The sequence below is a fragment of the Scophthalmus maximus genome, chromosome 10 (genome assembly GCF_022379125.1).
Source record: "Scophthalmus maximus strain ysfricsl-2021 chromosome 10, ASM2237912v1, whole genome shotgun sequence".
In the NCBI taxonomy this organism is placed as follows: domain Eukaryota; kingdom Metazoa; phylum Chordata; class Actinopteri; order Pleuronectiformes; family Scophthalmidae; genus Scophthalmus; species Scophthalmus maximus.
The window spans coordinates 13,493,272-13,511,046 of record NC_061524.1 but is presented as its reverse complement, the minus strand read 5'-3'; the positions used below and the strand labels follow the sequence as shown (position 1 = coordinate 13,511,046).

General features: G+C 40.3%; 1 protein-coding gene across 1 annotated transcript in view; it reads right to left on the bottom strand.

The window, feature by feature from the left end:
- The window catches only part of eys (eyes shut homolog), a 137,912-nt gene that overhangs the window by 8,595 nt on the left and 111,542 nt on the right, over positions 1-17,775 (bottom strand). The window contains exons 40-42 of the mRNA XM_035605482.2: positions 16,959-17,067; positions 12,950-13,173; positions 2,985-3,157 (exon numbers count right to left, since the gene is read on the bottom strand). Of these exons, the coding sequence (XP_035461375.2) occupies positions 2,985-3,157; positions 12,950-13,173; positions 16,959-17,067 (506 nt within the window). The remainder of the gene's footprint in view (positions 1-2,984; positions 3,158-12,949; positions 13,174-16,958; positions 17,068-17,775) is intronic.

Genomic DNA, 17,775 nt, shown 5'->3' with positions numbered 1-17,775 from the left:
ATCAAAGGAAATCCAAGAAAAAGGTTTTAATGATTTACTCTGTGAGATTTATGATGTTCACATTTTTCAGTTTTTGAGCCCACGTTTGTAATATTGCAATAGTAAGTATCATTACCGTGTACAGTTTTATTTACCCTGTTGTTGTACGTGAGCTGTGTCCATCCCCAGTAGTTTAACAAAGAAAAACAAACATCTTCATCTCACTCTATCGAGTTCTACTCTACTCATCTACTTCTTGATTAAGGTTGATTTTACTATCACTCAATACTTCATAAGACGTTTGAGGTGAGGTGATGAGTGTGTAGCAGTGACGTAGGTTTTTGTTACTCACTCAACCGTCATTCGGACCGACTCAGCCATATGAGTAAGGACAATATCTACATAAATCGTTGCAAGTTTATAGTTAAACAAAGGTTACAAAACAATATATTAACAAAGAGGCTTATGGGCTGCCTCTGTGAATCTATCCATGGATCATGACATACTCTGTGAAATAATACTTCACAGTGTTTCTACTCTGCTGGGCAATTGTGTAATATGGTGTGAACGAATTGGAGCAGCAGAGGAAAAAACAGAATGCCGTGTGGCACCAGATTGTGAAATGCATTCTGCCAAAAACTGCATGTTTATGGTGCACATCTCAGCTGGGAAAACAACATATCTCCTGAATTAGAGATGCTGCATACATACATACATTACATACTATTCTATACTTTTCAGAATCTGAGAACAATGAAAGGTTAACAGAAACATCACTAAATTAATACTAAACTTTCCTCTGCTGATGCATAATAAAATGTATAATCCTGAACATTAAAATCCTTGGACTGTATAAAATATCTATGGAAATATAATATCTTTTTTAAATGCATTACATAATTATACATCTACACTGGGCTCTGGTTTGTGTGTTTACCATGTGACTTGCATTACTTGTTCTTGCTTTGTGTGCTCAGACCTGACATCATTTGAAATCTGATTAAAATCACATTTGCAAGTGTTGCTGTTCTGGTACGACTGTATATTTCACATGCAACGTGTTATGCAGCATATTGTTTTCAGCAGTATTAATTCTGAACATGAATCTTTAAGAGGAGGTGTGGGCAACTAGTGTACAAAGGTAGACCATTAATAATTCTGAGTGAAGTTAAATATTCATGTTTCATGAACTCAAGTCTGGAGGCATGAGAACAACTTCCTAGTCTTCCCTTTCCTCCTTTTGCTTGCTCACAGACCAACCGCACCTATTAAAATTCACATGGGAACCAAGAACTGAACATACTGCAGTTTGAAATCAAAAACATTTCACTATTTAATACTTCCTTGTGGACAAAACTTGATTGAATTAAATTCGACTTCCTTGATTTTTCTGAAATACAGAAGAGAAGAACCGCGGGGCAGGGAGACTTTAGGAGTCGTCACCTTTGACTCTGATCTCATCCGGTGATATCAGGATTAAAATTCAAACTTAGTGTGACACTGGAGGGTTAGATTACTCCGTGTGGTATGTGGATGCTGAGAGTCTGACAGCAACTGTGGCATGGCTGAGTGACTTACATGCGACGCACCATGCTGCTGCTCCTCCGGTCAGTTTAGTCAAGCAAAACCCCTTTGTTTCTGAGCAGCGCAGCCTGTGAAGCCTCCCCTTTTAATGGTATTTCTGTTTGGAGTCTATAATTATTTCAAGCATTATAAAATAGGAAATTGCCACTCGCTCTCATTTATAAGGTCATTCAGAACACATACATATGAGTCAAACTGCGTGACTGTGACGAGCCCTTTCCATTACAGCCTCTGTGATGCTGTATGGAGGAATGTCCGACGCTACGTTCCATTATACAGAACTAGGGAGCTTAGAGCTCGGAAGTCGGGGTTGATGAGGTTCCTCCAACCTTTCGAGTCGAACTTCCGACTCTGGGGGGTGTTCCCGTTGCCCCCCCCCCCCCCCCCCCCCAAATGTACAACCAATCACGTTGGAATCGCATATCGTGTTGTGGCCCCAGCACACAGCCACAACTATAGCTCTCTAAATGCTCACATCCGCATGGTAAGGTGCGAACAACGCCGATGCTATAGCAGGTATAAGGTTTACCATCATTGATCACCTACGTTTTGCATTCAAATAAGGGGCCAAACACAAAGCGTGTATCTGGAAAATGAACATTTTAATGTGACAGACAACGGTGCTAGAGTAAATTTCATCTTCCTAATTTCCTGGGGAGGATGAATATTAGAAATTGAATTGTTAATCCATCCAGAAATAAGTAAGATATCTCGATCTCCACAGACAAGCTGCTGGCAGGTCTAAAGATACAAAAAATTCAGCATCTTTTTAGTTTTTTTTAACAGTCAAATGCAACAAGAGAAGTCCAGTGGTTTATATAATCTGGTCATCAGTTCAACAACTGCTGCTCGTTATTACACTTGTTTCTATGACTTGTGTTAGTAAGCATTAGATCAGCCAGTTAGCCTTTCATGACCCTCGACAAAATCTGTTTATAGCTGTGGTTTGTGTGATAGACACAGGAAGGTCATACATGTGCGAGTATTATGCCTGTAACGAAAGAGAAATTAAGAGTCGACAGGAAGAGGTGACAGCAAGCTAGAGAATTAAGAGTAATGAACACATCATCGCCATGCCAAGGTGCAGCAGAGGCCATTTTTAGAAAAAGAAAAATCTATGGAAGAGTTACTTTGAGGTGCACTGTTGAAATTATATGTTTGAGATTGTATGAGCTAGTATGAGTTCTTTTGGAACATTCGGCGCCGCAGCCATGAGTTTTGCTTTGATTATGAAAACTATTGCTGGAGGAAGATGTTCCTGCCTCGTCAGCAGAATTTACTTTCATTTATCCTTTTACTTTGACTCTTCCTCAACCGACCGCTCAGGGCGCTCATGCACTAACCGTTGGTAGATCACCCCGTTAAGCTGCTAAATCTCCACCGCGCCCGTCTCGCGTGGAGCCGTTCTCCGGACCACTTACATTCATCACACAGCAGACCCTGTCGTCCGTAGGGGCAGAGGCACACGAACTCCAGCGGTGACTTTGGGATGCACGTGGCTCCGTGACCGCAGGGGTCGCGCTCGCAGGCGTCGAACTGGCACAGCCGGCCGGCGTGGAGCGGGGGGCACTCGCAGAACCAGTCCTCGGCATCGCTAAACGTGTGTTTGTAGAGGGAGACATCGTTAGGGGCCAGGGGTGAAAATGGACCATGACATTATAGCAACATGTCCAGATGCTTTACAAGCTCACACAGCAACCAGTTGAACACACATGGAGAGCAGGGAGGATAAAACAACCCGCCCCGGGATGCACGAGAGGGTTGAAAAGTCGTTGAGAGTTGAATGTGTCCAGACTGATGGAAAACTTGTGATGGATGAGATCTGGTAAAAAAAACCCCCAAGCATCAGATTGAATGTACAGATAGCGGAGGAGTCTTGTTATTTATCAGAGGCAGAAATGACCCCGCGTCTTTTGGTAAGGGGTAAACGCACGCACCCGGAAAAAATAACAGTCGAAAGCAGATGATAAATAGTGTGTGAGAAAACTTATGACCAGAAATTGTACACGATTTCCGATTTGTCCCCGTTCCTCGGTTCACATGCATGCGCTTTGCTCTCTTGGCAAGGAGAGGAGGGTGATCTAGCATGCAAAGTAATAGCCGGACTGGGACTTTTTAAAATGCTCTAAGATGTGCGTAACTATGAAAGGTATAATATCAGAAAGAAGAAGCATTGGTGGGGTTTCAAATCCATAAATTAATAATGTGTTTTGAGCAGCGGCAGCACTGCAGGATGTTATTCTGCTCCTTGAAAAGTCGGCTCCTCGAAATGAAATATTTACATTCTGTCACCAGAGTTGAATATTGTTAGACATGATTTTATTGGGGTACAAAAAGGTTGCTGCACAACGCAGTCCAATGTCTATTGTACGTTCATTGACGGGCTGAAAATGCCAATTGTCAAGACGTTATACTGCAATATAATGCTGCCGACCGATATTTACCAAATAACAGTCACAGATGATCGTTTTCACGCATTAAACAGAACAGGCATTGTCGTTCGTGTATTTGACAAACTTGGAGGAGGGAGGATCAAATATTTAACGGAGCACCTCCTGGTGGAGTTTCCGTGTTTCAGTGTTTTGAGCGCTACTAACCCGTTCACAGTTCGCGTTGGAATATTGATGAAACACACCTTGCTTGGTTTTAACTAAAAATCCTCCAGTTTCCTACAAAAGTAAAGAAATACGCCGGTTAGGTGACTCTCTGAATCTGCATGTACATGTGGATGTGTTCATGCTATATGAGTGTGAATGTGAATGTGTCTTGGCTGCGATAGACTGAATACTTGTGTTTCCAGCACTCCCCATTCCTGCACAGGATAAGTGGGCATAGAAAACTGATGAATGGATGAACGGATACACAAATGAATTATTTCCCCTCGAGCTGCAGTAAACTCCTGTCGATGGTGTTAAATATGAACGTAGAAGACTTTACAAGTCACAGTATAGATTAATACTTTATCTGCTGGTTGTGCTTTCATTGAGGATTTATTTATTCATTCCTTCATTTATTTATTTAGGTCTTAAATAAAATTATATTTGAGGAACAGAGAGGATAATGTGAGTTTTTGTAAATGTGAGACGCAAACGTCTTTGACCTTGGAACAATTCACTTCCTACATGGGTAAACATCAATTCTCTTTACATGTGTTGTGAGGTTTTGCCTGATTGTCATTGCAAAAGTCTTTTTACATCCCCATAGAACAATTTTTTTCTCCCAGGAGACATTTAACAAGAGGTAAATGGTAATTTGGTTGGAGTTTTATTGACTTTCAAAAGCAATTTTAATGTTTTCTTCATGTCTTACCTCTAAATGTTTTTAATTAATATATGGATGATATCATATAAAATATAACATTGAAGCACTTTGAATATATGTGAACATATCTGAATGGTATTATTAATAAACTTACCTCATCTTAAATCACTGTATTAGGCATGTATCATTTGTATACAGTTTATAACACACTTTTATAATGTAGTTGTGAGCAAATGTAAGGATATGTAAAGTGCTTCTTTATCAACAGTATTTGTCAGGATCATGCAGGAGTTTTAGTTGCTGACAAATATGTTGATTGAAAATGAAATCTGCTAACCACATCTAAATGCAGATTAACCAGGACAAATGACTTTGAAATTCGCACTACAAATAGGATCCAGATATTTTCTGGCTTGAAAAAAAGTAAATAGGTGAAAAGCATGGTCGAAATCACTTGAGTTTTAATTGGCCTCATCAAAAACTTGATGTGTGGGGTGACAAAAGGTTATTTTAATTATCCCGAGGCAACCTCTTTGATTACTTAAATTGTAGTAATGTTTGCAGACTAGTCTGAATATGTTAATTGCAAATGCATAAAGTTGATCCTCGCGCCATTCAAAGACTGCATCGCCACTGCACACGCGTGTCGGATGAATTATTGAGGAAAACTACATTTTTAATGTAATGAGTACCAGATATAATCATGTATTATTGAGCAGGTAGCTTACGATACCCCTGTCAGCTGGAACAATAAGCCGTGTGGCCACACGCAGTTCTCGAATTCCATCCCTGTGAGTTATTTACAGAACACTTCTTCTCAAGAGCTTGTTGGTATGCAAACACACTTGAACAGAAACACACTGATGAGGCTCTGTTGCCATGGCAGTCTTCAGACCTCTGAAAGAATTTAGTCCACTTTATCCTTTGTTAAAATAAAAAGGACCACTGGGTTTAAGGGATATGATTTATAGAGAGGATCTGCTTTGGTACGGAAACACCACTCGCTTTCCAGTAATGCGAGCGGCCAACTGGGCACTGTTGCACGACAGACAGTGCGATTCTTGGTTGGTGGGAGGGACAATCTTTCTGAAAGACGACTTGATCCTCGCTCAGTTATTTGTCATCTGAATTTTAATATGAGCAAAGGGATGAAGTGGAATTTACTCATGTAATTCACCTGACATACTCAAGCACCTGTTTGAGCAGACAGCTGGTTCGGTAATTTTCCCTGACCTCTTCCGGGCACACTCGCAAACATTTCCTCGGCGGTGAAGAAGGGGCGATGTCTGTTAAGTCTCCTTCACAGGCTCTTTTTGAGAACACGCTGCCCACGGAGAGCATACTTTCGATGACACTTGAAATGAAATCCTTACAGAAAGGGGGCACGGGGGAACTTTTCTCAAGGGATGAGATACTATTTTCACGGTCCAACCTAGAACACACTGCGCCGTGCAGATAGCTTTGCTTCTCTGAAGATGTATATTCACATGTTCAATCTCTACTTTCTTTTTCAAATGTGACAGTATCTTTATTGAGGTCTCGTTTTACATTTTGAGACTCCTATGACGAGTGAAGCAGTACAACAAAAAAAAAATTAATTGAGAAAGAGATGTGTAACACTGATTTAACATTTATTCACTTACTAAGGTTTAGACCAATGAATTTATATGAAATGATCAAAGGGGTTTGCCTGATACAAGAGTCATTCTCTTTAAAGGATGGGATTTTTATGAGCTTTTCTTTTTTTTTCCGTAATCCCCAAAAAACTATTACTCCACTTGGTCCACATGCTGTGATGTAGCAGTATCACTGGTTGTCTCTGTCAACAACACATCACGTGATGACCAGTTCTTCTGCTACATCACAGCATGAGGATTAAGTAGTGGAATAGTATAGTAGCAGTACATCATCATCAAGAAGGTCGTCATCGGGCCAAATGATGTGACGTCCCGCTTACTTGTATAAAACAGAAGTAGAATCTGCAGAGAAAAAAATATGACGAAATGTGGAAGTTTAAAAGGACGATGGACGCAAAGAAAAAAGACCCAGCTCAATCTATTACTGACATGATAAAGGGATGAGAAAGCAAAAAAAGGAAAAAAGTCTGAAAGAACACAGCCACATCGAGGCTGGCTCCTGCTGGATGAGGACGATAATGAATAAAATAATGGAATGTTTTCATCTAGACTGGTCGACACCTCACTGTGGAGACGATTCCTTTAACTGAGGATCACAGTGTTTCCACAAAACACACACACACACACACGCAACACGTTCATTCAATTTCCTCCAACATTTAATACACCACTACGGATGCTTGCGTCAGGTGTAATTTCCTCTATGTCTTGTCTTCTCATGATCCTAGAATACACATTTTGCACCTTTTGTCTAATTTGGGAACTGACATTGAGAGAAAGTAAATATTTGATTTCTTCAGATCACTGTACTGTGTGTCTTCTGATCAACCATAACTACCTACTAAGTAGAGTCTTATACTTTTTTTTTTTTACAATAATCAACATGGTGACAGTCTGGGTTATACTTAGAACACAAAATTATTATACTGCTAATGACATTCGAGACATTGCAGACAAACTAAGCTACTGCGTACATCGCACATTCGTAACATAGTTTTAAATAAGCAAATGTGATATTCTACAGGCCCAATCTAATGAGGCTGGTAACCTCCTCTAATGAAGAGGTCAGATCTAATGAAGCTGGTAACCAGAACAGCAACCTCTGGTACTATCACTGCTCCAAGATCTGTAACACACGCTCTTGTTTGAAACCTTGCAAAAATCCAGATACAAATTTACAGTAATTACAGGGCTCATCTGCCTACTTAACGGTTAAAGGCTACGGCTGTAGTTTTCTTTCTGTCAGCAAATCACATTACCAAAATCAAAATGATCTTATTAGGTTTGGTCAAGAGCCGTTGCCAACCGTGGCCCCAAACCCACTGGTCATGGTAAGGAAGTCAGAAAAGTATAAAGAGAAAAAAAATAAATACCGCCCTGATCCTTGAAAAATACTCTCACAGAAACACTGATTATGGAAATTCTCAGTTAACATTATTTCTACTTATTACTAGTATATACAGTACATACATAATTCTGATATATTTGGAATCCAAAATTTGTTTATCGGTTGTATGTCTACCTCCTTTGGAGTCCGAATTCTAACTGTAAAATAGAAAAAAAAATCGAAATGCAAAATCATTTGTTGTTCCTGTGTCGCTTTCACATGGAATTATTTGCAACTTAGTTATTTTAGTAATTGTGTTCTTTGCGATTAAAAATACATTTTAAAAAGTCCAAATTTAGACCAACCATTAAATAAATAGACAAAAACAAAACCTTTGCATGGTTGTTTTGAATGTATGTCCTCCAAAATTCAAAGATACAACTGCCATAAACTCTAATGAGCAAGGTTTACTCAGAAAATATTCTTCAGGGGCCGCGCACTCGACACGGGATGATAGCTTTGCTTGTTTCTCAGGGTGAATTAAAATAATTGTATCTAGGACCTTGAGTCATTTTATTGGTACTTTGAAAAACAAGTAAAGCTGGGACCATGATTAAGATGAAATTGGTTTCACAAGTCGGAGCATCGAGATGATTTATCGTGAAGTGGAGTTTGGTGTGCCACTGCAGCTGGACGACGACAGATCGACAAAGACACCGCTGCAGTCAATTAGCAAGAAGTAATTCTGTCGGTGGGAGTTCTGCTCTGTGTATGTGCGTGAGCATAAGTCAGTCGTCTAATGAATGCAGGAACTATTTATGTGATCTATGTGTCAATCTGCTTTGTTTTACTTGGGCGACCAGCGAGACATGAGGTCGCGCTGTGTTGCAAACTTTAATGCAGCTGCAATCAGTATTTCTATATTTATGTTAAATAATATATTTATGTGAAACGCTGTGATGAGAGCTCACTAATTATCACTTCACATTTAGTTTTTTTAATCTGGACAAAGAAAACAAAACCAAAGTGGAAAACCAACACATTGGTTGTTTCGCTGGGGGCTACAGTATGTGTGGGACTATTGGCTGGGTGCAGTAATTAACATTCATGTATTACACTAAACACACCACTAAACAAACAAGCAAAGAAAAAATGTTATTTTCATGTAAATTAGCGAATACAAATATGACTGTAATACACGTTAGACATATCAAACCGGTTCTTGTCTTTTTTACTTTTGAAAATCCTTAATATATGTCTTAGACGTTCAATTCTTAAAGGAATATAACATGAATCATAATCCTAACCATGGTCACGATGCTGCCATCTGCTCCTACAAAAGGTTCAGTGCCAGGCACCGGGACAATTTAAGGGACGCCCTCAGCATCAGCACACCAGCAGGACATCCGCGGTCGGGGGAACAGGGGATCCAGGTGCACGGGTCTTCAAACTTCACCACCCACAACCGCTCGGTGTTTTACAAGAGATGTATTGTGCAGTTATATATATTTATCTAATCGTCTAATCAGTACATGGGGAAATCATGCCTTTCATAACTACAGGGACCGTCTGGTTGTATAGATACAGGTGTAGGATTTATTTTTTCCTCTGACGACATATTCTCCTCTTATTTCCTGGTGTCCTTGTTTGTTCTAGAGCGACTGCAGAATATACGCACGAGTCTCTGTAACTCTTGGAAACCATCTCAGCTATAACATTTCCATCTGCTGTATTTAAAATCGGTCCAATGACGTGGTCTGTGCAACCTGCAGCTGACGTGTACAAGTGGCAGAGATATGGGGCACCACGGAGCAGGCAGTGAACAACAAGAAGGCCATGGTCCTTTGGTGACGATCGCCTGGCTTTTCACATCGATGTCAACCTAAATAACAAACATACATAACACTGCACCGTGTGTATCATTCACCATCCACAAGCCTCTGTGGTTTAAAAATGATATTTCCACATGCCTAAGTGAACAGGAAACGCACGTGAAAATGGGACAGCGCCGAAATCACCCCGACTGAACTCACAATCAAAAGCCTTATTCATCATATTATATTGTGGCAGTGCAATCCAGAGCTCTGTGAACTCCCGGTGACCCTGGCATGCGGCGCGGTTCAAGAGGATACTGCATTAACGCGTATTCATCACGCAGATAATTGCAAGGCCCACTCTTTCACACATGACAAGCCAATGTGACCACGATGCCACCGGCTCTTAATTGGTATTCTTAGAGCCATTCATATTCCAATATTCACCGTGCCCTTTTTCATTTCCCATTTAATAAATGCGACTGTTAATTGATAGTGTCATTACACAATGAAGAAGACATTAAGGGCTTCTATTTTCTGGATGACCGAAGGTGAAAGAGCACCGCGTGTAGTCAATGCAGCCCCAAAAAGGGAGCCAAAGTTGCCGGTAAGTGGGTTGTGATCGCAGTCGGATGAGCTGGACTAGGTAAAGATGAAGGACCAAGGGATCGTCACCTTTTTGGCCCAGGGATTACCTTCACTGTGAAATCTATGTAGTGCAGATTTATAGAAAGAAGTGGGAAAGAACAGGACATGACTATCTTGCCCCTTTAGCGTACAGATACTCAATAATCCGCCTTTCCTTTTTTTTTGGTGGCAGTTTACATAACTGACCATACTGTAAATATTTCCGTGTGAAATCGGTAGTCTTTATTACAATGTATACAGTCTTCTCAGAACAAGATGACTGTATAATAATAATAATTTTCCTTTTTAAAAAAAATATTATGATAAAAAATTCTTCAATGAATGACACGAATACTCTTGTGTGAAATAAGTTGATAAACCCACAGAGAATATACCAAATTTAAATCATTTCAATCTGCAAGAACAGATTTTTTTAGGGGGGCCACATTGGTACAGCAGCAAAGAGATGTAAAGACAAAACTGACATAGTATCACCTACTCAGGTGATGACATGGCAAACTTCACACATCTAGCAGACATGGAGGAATATTAACACATATTTGAAGTCATGTTTCTGATGACCTGATAAACGAAAGTCGAATATTCATTCTCCTTTTAGCTCCGTTTTCATCTCCACCGACTCCTGTGGTGAATATCTGGCTCTTTGGCTGACTGTGTCAGTTGCTAACTTGCAGGGCAGGTTGTGCACAATTTCAGATTCCCCCGCCCCCACTGAAAACAGCTACCTGCTGCAGCTGGGACGTGAAATTGATAAAGGTGAGAGTGAACCAAAACAGTAACGTTGTGTTGATGCAAAATCATGACAGTGAGCTGACAGACATTCAAATGCTCTGCAGAGCTCAGGGCATTTTAAAAGTGGGGTAAGACTTTGATTCGCGCATTCATCACTTCCAGAATGGACTACTGTAACAGCATCCTCTATGATTCACCTGCAAAAGCCTTAAATAAACTCCAATACATCCAAAACTCTGCTGCCCGTCTCCTCACCCACACCCGTTCCCGTGATCACATCACTCCCGTCCTTCAGAACCTCCACTGGCTCCCTGTTTCCCAACGCAAACCTTCTCTCCCCACCACTCAGGACCAAGCGACGTACCTGGGGTGACAGAGCTTTTACCATTGCAGCCCCCTCCCTCTGGAACACCCTACCCATACACAACCGTGACTGTACTGACCTGGACACATTCAAAACACTAATCAAAACACACCTCTTCAGATCAGCTTTCCACATACAATAGTCTTACATTTCACACCTGATAGTTTCTGGTTTTTATTGTTTTTAATTGCTTTTAATATGTTTGTTTTATGTGTTGGTTTTATTGCTCATCTGTTTTTAATGTGATGTATGTTACTATAAAGTGTCTTTGAGTATCTATGAAAAGAGCTATATAAATAAAATGTATTATTATTATTATTATTATTATTATTATTATCATCATTCTCAGTGGATTTGTCACTGTGAGCAACTCATTTCACAGACAAGAGTGTCAATCATTGAAAAATATTCATTATAGCAGCCTTAAAATTTTAGATTTAGTTCCTCTGGGGTAAACAGTGATGTGGCAATTCAGATATAATAGTGTTGGAGACCAAGTTTCTCTTTTGCCAGATAAAAAGCTGCTATAAGATATGTTGGCATTTGGCACATGGTGATAAATCATCTCTATTGAATGTCATATAATGTCAAAGTCAAAGCTAAACATCACCACTGAAAATCTTTAATTGAGCGGAAAGTTGAAGAAAACCCGAGGAATTTTCAGGGGCCGCTCTTATCGTGTTTAACTCCTCAAGTCCAGCAGCCGTACTGCTGGACTTGAGGGAGAGAAGGCGCCATCACACTGATGCTGACACTTTCCTTTTTCGCCCTGATATTTATTTTGTGTTGCACATTTCATATTGGTGCAGTGTCACAAACTCTTGGAGACCTGAAACTTTCAAAAAAAAGATTAATCAACTAGCGAAGCTGCAGCATTCGTAACACCCCGTTAAAAAACACTTGGCGTGCGACTGCCAAGGACTTGCATGTTCCAAACACCACAGACATTCGAAATTATGCATAATGCATATCATCATGCAAAGAAAACAAACAAAAAAAGAGTTTTGAGAATTGCATAAATTCCTCTTTTCTCTTCCTTTGTGATTAATATTAAATTACGCTGATTTTCTGCTGATATCTGGCCCAGTCCAAAATCAGCCCACAGAAGGCCTACACTCAAATGAGTCCAATGTAGATAAGACAAGCTTGACAACTGAACAGCTCTGCAGTAAAAAAAAAAAGATTTTAGCCAAGAAGAGAAGCCAAAACTCTCATTTCACGAGCTGGCTGACGAGGACAGTGTGTGTTCAACGCTTCCAATGTACAGTCACAGCTCCATCCAGGCTTTAAGAGATTGGGGAAACAATCTAAATAGGAATATATATTTCTACAATGCGTACTGTTTGGCTATGACGGTCCTGTCACATGGGCATGAGTAACCTAACCCTAACCCTAACCCAGCTGGTCTAATATAGAGGTATACATACATATGCATACAGCAAACATACACGTCCATAACACTAGTTCAACACTAGTTTTGTGTGCTGTGTGTTCCTCTCACGGAATTGAAAATATATTTGAGGCACTATTTTATATTCTTAGAGGGTTTCAAGTTCAAAGGGAGTTAAGTAATGTTTAATTAGAGTAAGAGGTGACCTAGTACCTGACACAAGTTCCTCCATTACGACAGGGAAGATGTTGGCAGACGGGCGGGTCACAGTTCTTGATGTTTCTCCCTCTCACGGCCTCGCCCACCAGGTAAATCTCCTTTGAGTTGACCCGAAGTTCCCTCATGCAGCCAATGAATCTCCTCGCACCCCTTGCGCTCCTGTCATGCATCTCCCAGTGGGACGAAACATCCCCGAGAAATATGGGCCCAAGGGCTCCCTGAAAAAAAAAAAGAAGATGGGAAGCTGGTGATCAGTGTTATCGTTTTCTAAATCCCACTCCAACAATGAAACTCTGCAGCAAAAACAACATCTCAATATCAGTGTGTGCGCATATATTAACATCATTATTACACCGTCCTGATGTACATTCAGATGAACAAGGAAGATTAACACTATCGGCAGCTTTCAGACCCTCTGAATTCATATGAAAATACCCACCCTGATACAACGAGAAAGAGGTCCAATATCAACAAAAAAAACCCAGAATTCTGCAAGCTTTCTTTGATGTGAAAGGTAATTGGGTTGAATTAATGTAGATAAATTCTGTGAACTTGCAGCTTATCTGACCATAACGGTCAATTTAACGAGTGAGGCATAATTGTCTAAAAAAGAAAAAGAAAAAAAAAGGAAGAACTGTAACACCAGACCGTCTCATATTAGCACTGAATTAAATACATTTCATTCACAGCAGAGACCTCAGGTTGTTCAAATGAAAACTGATCACTACTTTCTTTTTTAGACGGTTTGCATAATACCTTCGTACTCACGCCGTGCATGATGATTCATTTATGAAGGACAAATCAACATTTGTCACAGCTCCATTACACATTCTTTCAAATTATGTAACGTGGTGACGGTGGATTCCAAAATGGCACTCCCACCCTGCCCCTGGGGGTTTTCTGAATCTTAAATAGCATAAATAGTTATATAGTTATATAATTTCCTAAGAAATTGCACATTATCATTAAAATGATATCACTGTTTTCTTTTTTAAATAATAGTTGTGTAGAAATCCAAAATCCCAATTAATGTGGATAAATTCGATTTTTTTGTTTTCTAAAAAATGTTTTAGCAAAACAAAAAAACAATGACCGCCCTCAACATCCCTCTTCACGAGAATAATGACTATGGCAAATACAGCATGACTTCATTGACACTTTGAACATATCAAATTACACCGAATCCTGACATTTTCTCTTTAGTATCAGGCGTTATGAAATCATATGGGAATTTATGTGACTCCGACATCCTCTCCGATGTGACATTCATCATTCTGGAGAAGGTGTGAGGCGGCTGCAGTGGAGATGTTCAGTGCCGGCGTTCAGTGAGGTGTTGGAGTACATTCATCATTTGAGATGCTGGCATAATGCGAGCTTAAAATGACATAACACCGCTGCATGTTTGAGAGCCTATACAAAGACGGCGATGACAGGGTTCAGAGGCATATATGTGTGATGTCGCCGCATTTTTAAGGGCCCCTAAAAGTTTCTTTGAGTATCTTCATAGCTGAATATTCACATAAAATGAGCAGCCGTGGACGGATACTTTTGAGCCAAACTGTATCTGATGTGACACAAACAGCCACGAGCCACTGGAGCAGCACGGACTGATGTGGAAGGACTTCATGATGTCTTCAAGTGTGTTTACCATGTTTACGAGAAGAGCCCATTTACAAGACCCACTGATGATATATGCATGATATTGTAAGTGGAGTTCACAAGTGCCGTATGCTCATGTTTGAGTTGTGCTGAAACGCAGCACCAGTCCGTGTGGCCTTTATTCAATTGTTACATGTTCGACATATTCCTCTTGTGTATTTTTTAGATTATACTTAGGTGAGGATTTAAAAATGTTTTGTGTTCAAAACTATAATCTCTCTGCAGTCTAAATTGCCTGGAATAATGCTGACTATGACTTTTTTTTCACTGACCTTGCATTCAGTCAGTACATGATAGTATTGGTTGTGTCTGTTGGTGTGTGGCAAAACAAAACAAAACCAAAAAAGCAGAATAATGGGGGGAAAAATTGCTCCAATTTATAATATCACAAAGCCTCAGTGTGACGGTGTTACAGTTGTGCACACAATGTGCAATTTAAAATAACTGGGCGGGTTAGGCTCTCGACAATCGTGCATTCGAAACACTTCGCAATCGACACTGCACTTCCCACGGTCCTCAGACAACACAACTGCCAGGTCTGAGCTGTTGTCGAGAAAATCGACAGACGGACAGACGGACAGACGGACAGACGGACAGACGGACAGACTTCTCAATTTATTGGTTGGAATAATCATGGTGCGGCGTCTGCTCATATGGCCTAAAATCACAAATTTGCCTCAGAGGGCGGCACAATCTGTTCTGGCGTCTTTTATAGCTCTATTCCAACATGTGTGAGTTCTCTGCTATTCTTACTGCATATCATTTGAATGGAATTAAGTCAAAGCCCAACTGTTGCATGCCCACTCCCATTTAGTCAAATTTAACTGGCACAGAACTCTTATTAAACTCTAAGCCCATTCATTCCCATCTTGGTAATACATTAGTCTTACATAAAAGCTGGTAAAGCTGAACCGGCAACCAGTGTGCAATATAAATGTGGCGGGGGGGGGGGGGGGACAACTTGGCATCTGAAATTAGAAGACCATAAATCACATTGAAGGCGGGGGAGGCACGTTGAGCCTGTGGGAAGGTTGAGCCCCTCTCTGTGTGTCTTTGATAGTGAAAAACAAAATTATTAATTTAATAACAAATATAGGTGTTGTTAATCAAATTAATGAGCCAGAGTGAAAAGAGCACGCTGTGGTTAACAAGTGAGAACTAGCTTAGTCCTACTTACATGCTTGCAAAGAGTCATCCTGGCGAATAATGTAACAGGTGCGTGACTCTAATGGGAGTGCCTGTTCTTCATTCACAAAGCAACTGCTGTTTGTTACTAACAGTGTGCCACGCCGGCTGTGATGATGAAAGGTTCATCTGCTCATGATGCTGTGGTCACGATCGCTATATTTGACAATAATAAATACTGTAATTGGTAAACTCATACAATCCATGATTTAGCTGTATATTCACCGACGGCGGCTTGGCGCATTTGCTCATATAAACCAACCAACTAACGCCATTGACAGTATCCTGATGATGCATCTCCGATATGCGAGATTATCAGTGCCAACATTCAAACAGTTTTTTTTTTCAACAAGACAATACGCTTTCCTTTCATCAAAAGAAGGGAAAGCCACATTTAAAACATGCTTTTACTGTTAATCAGAAATAATTGGATCAAAGATGCTCGATGCTAACAATACATTGTTGTTGGCTTAATACTGCTATTGCACATTCAGATGGGAGAAAACACAGGCCTTTATTTGGCTGGAGCCACACCAAATAGCGCAGTCATCCTGCAATAAAAACTGAACGTCCCTCAACGCAACACACCATCATCCGGCAACGCTGTGGCGACCAATCAAATACATGCAAGTGCGCATTCCTGGTAGTTTACTTTGAAAGGTAAAAGCTGCATTTCTACTTTTCACCCTCATGATAATCATGAAAAAAGGAAATGAATGTGGCTGTTATAACTTTCCTAGAGCAGTGAAATCTCTCCCCATCTTACCATTAACTGCGGTGCAGAGATTTGAAACCGGATGAGCCCGTTGACCTATAAGTCAAACTGCAATTTCCAGGATTACGTTCATGGTATTTTCATGATTATTTCATGTCACACGTGCACCAGAAGCAGCGTCCACCAGCACGGCCCTTTGCATTTTTTCCACCGCATGACATTTGAAGAAAAGAGCAGCATATAACTGGTTGTAAACGTTGTTTGAAAACATACACATTAGCATTTTCTTTCCTTGTTTATACATGGATTTCCATTTCAATGTGTCTAAGGTGAATTGTACTGTAAAAGTAAGGAGATACTAAAATATATAGGATTAGTAATGCCAATAGGGGGTAAATGTTTAAACGAAGGGAGGATCTGACAGGACTGGTGAGGTTACAGTACCTCTGACACGGGATGCGACACGTACTCCTCTTGACGCTGAGCTGTGCCATTATCCGCAGCTATTTCAATCATACATGACCCTCCTTGTTTGCCAACAGGCAGATTGTATCTGTTGAGGGGAGAACAGAGGGAGGCAGGGTTAGCATCAGGATCTGATAAACACAATAAATCCAGCAAAGCATGAAACATATTCTGATGGAGAGACAGACAAAGCAGGCACAGTAATGGAGCTGCTAATGTGACCACTGAGACTATGCCATAAACGGACTGCGTATGACAACGTATATATTATGCACTGTTTTATGAGAAACTTTATGCGCTGGTAGATTTGGTCGGGAGCAATGGTGCGTTTGGATCCAACGCTACAGCTCAAGCCCACGAGAGACAACAAAACTAGGTGGTGGCGTCTACAGCTGGATTTAAATTACAAGAGGCGAAATGGGTTTCTGTTGAGTGCCGCGGTGACATTCTTTGAGTTGTTGTGTTCTGCAGCAGAAATTCGGTTCACATAGAATTGCCTGTAAATTCACAGAAAAAGAAAGATAACCCGCGGACTGAGATAACCATTTGAATTCTCATAATTTAGTAGCATGTTATATGAATTGCTATTCCACATAATAATCATAACAATAATGCGAAAACAAATCGGTCAAAAAAAAACACAATGATGGGTATAAGTGCCCATTATGTCATTCAGGATTAATTAATGATAAAAACGAGGGCACAAACGAGATATACATTATGGACCTAATGAGAAGAGAGACAATTTTATCATTTGACCCTCTGTGTCTCTCAGGGGAAATATACAAATGAAGTA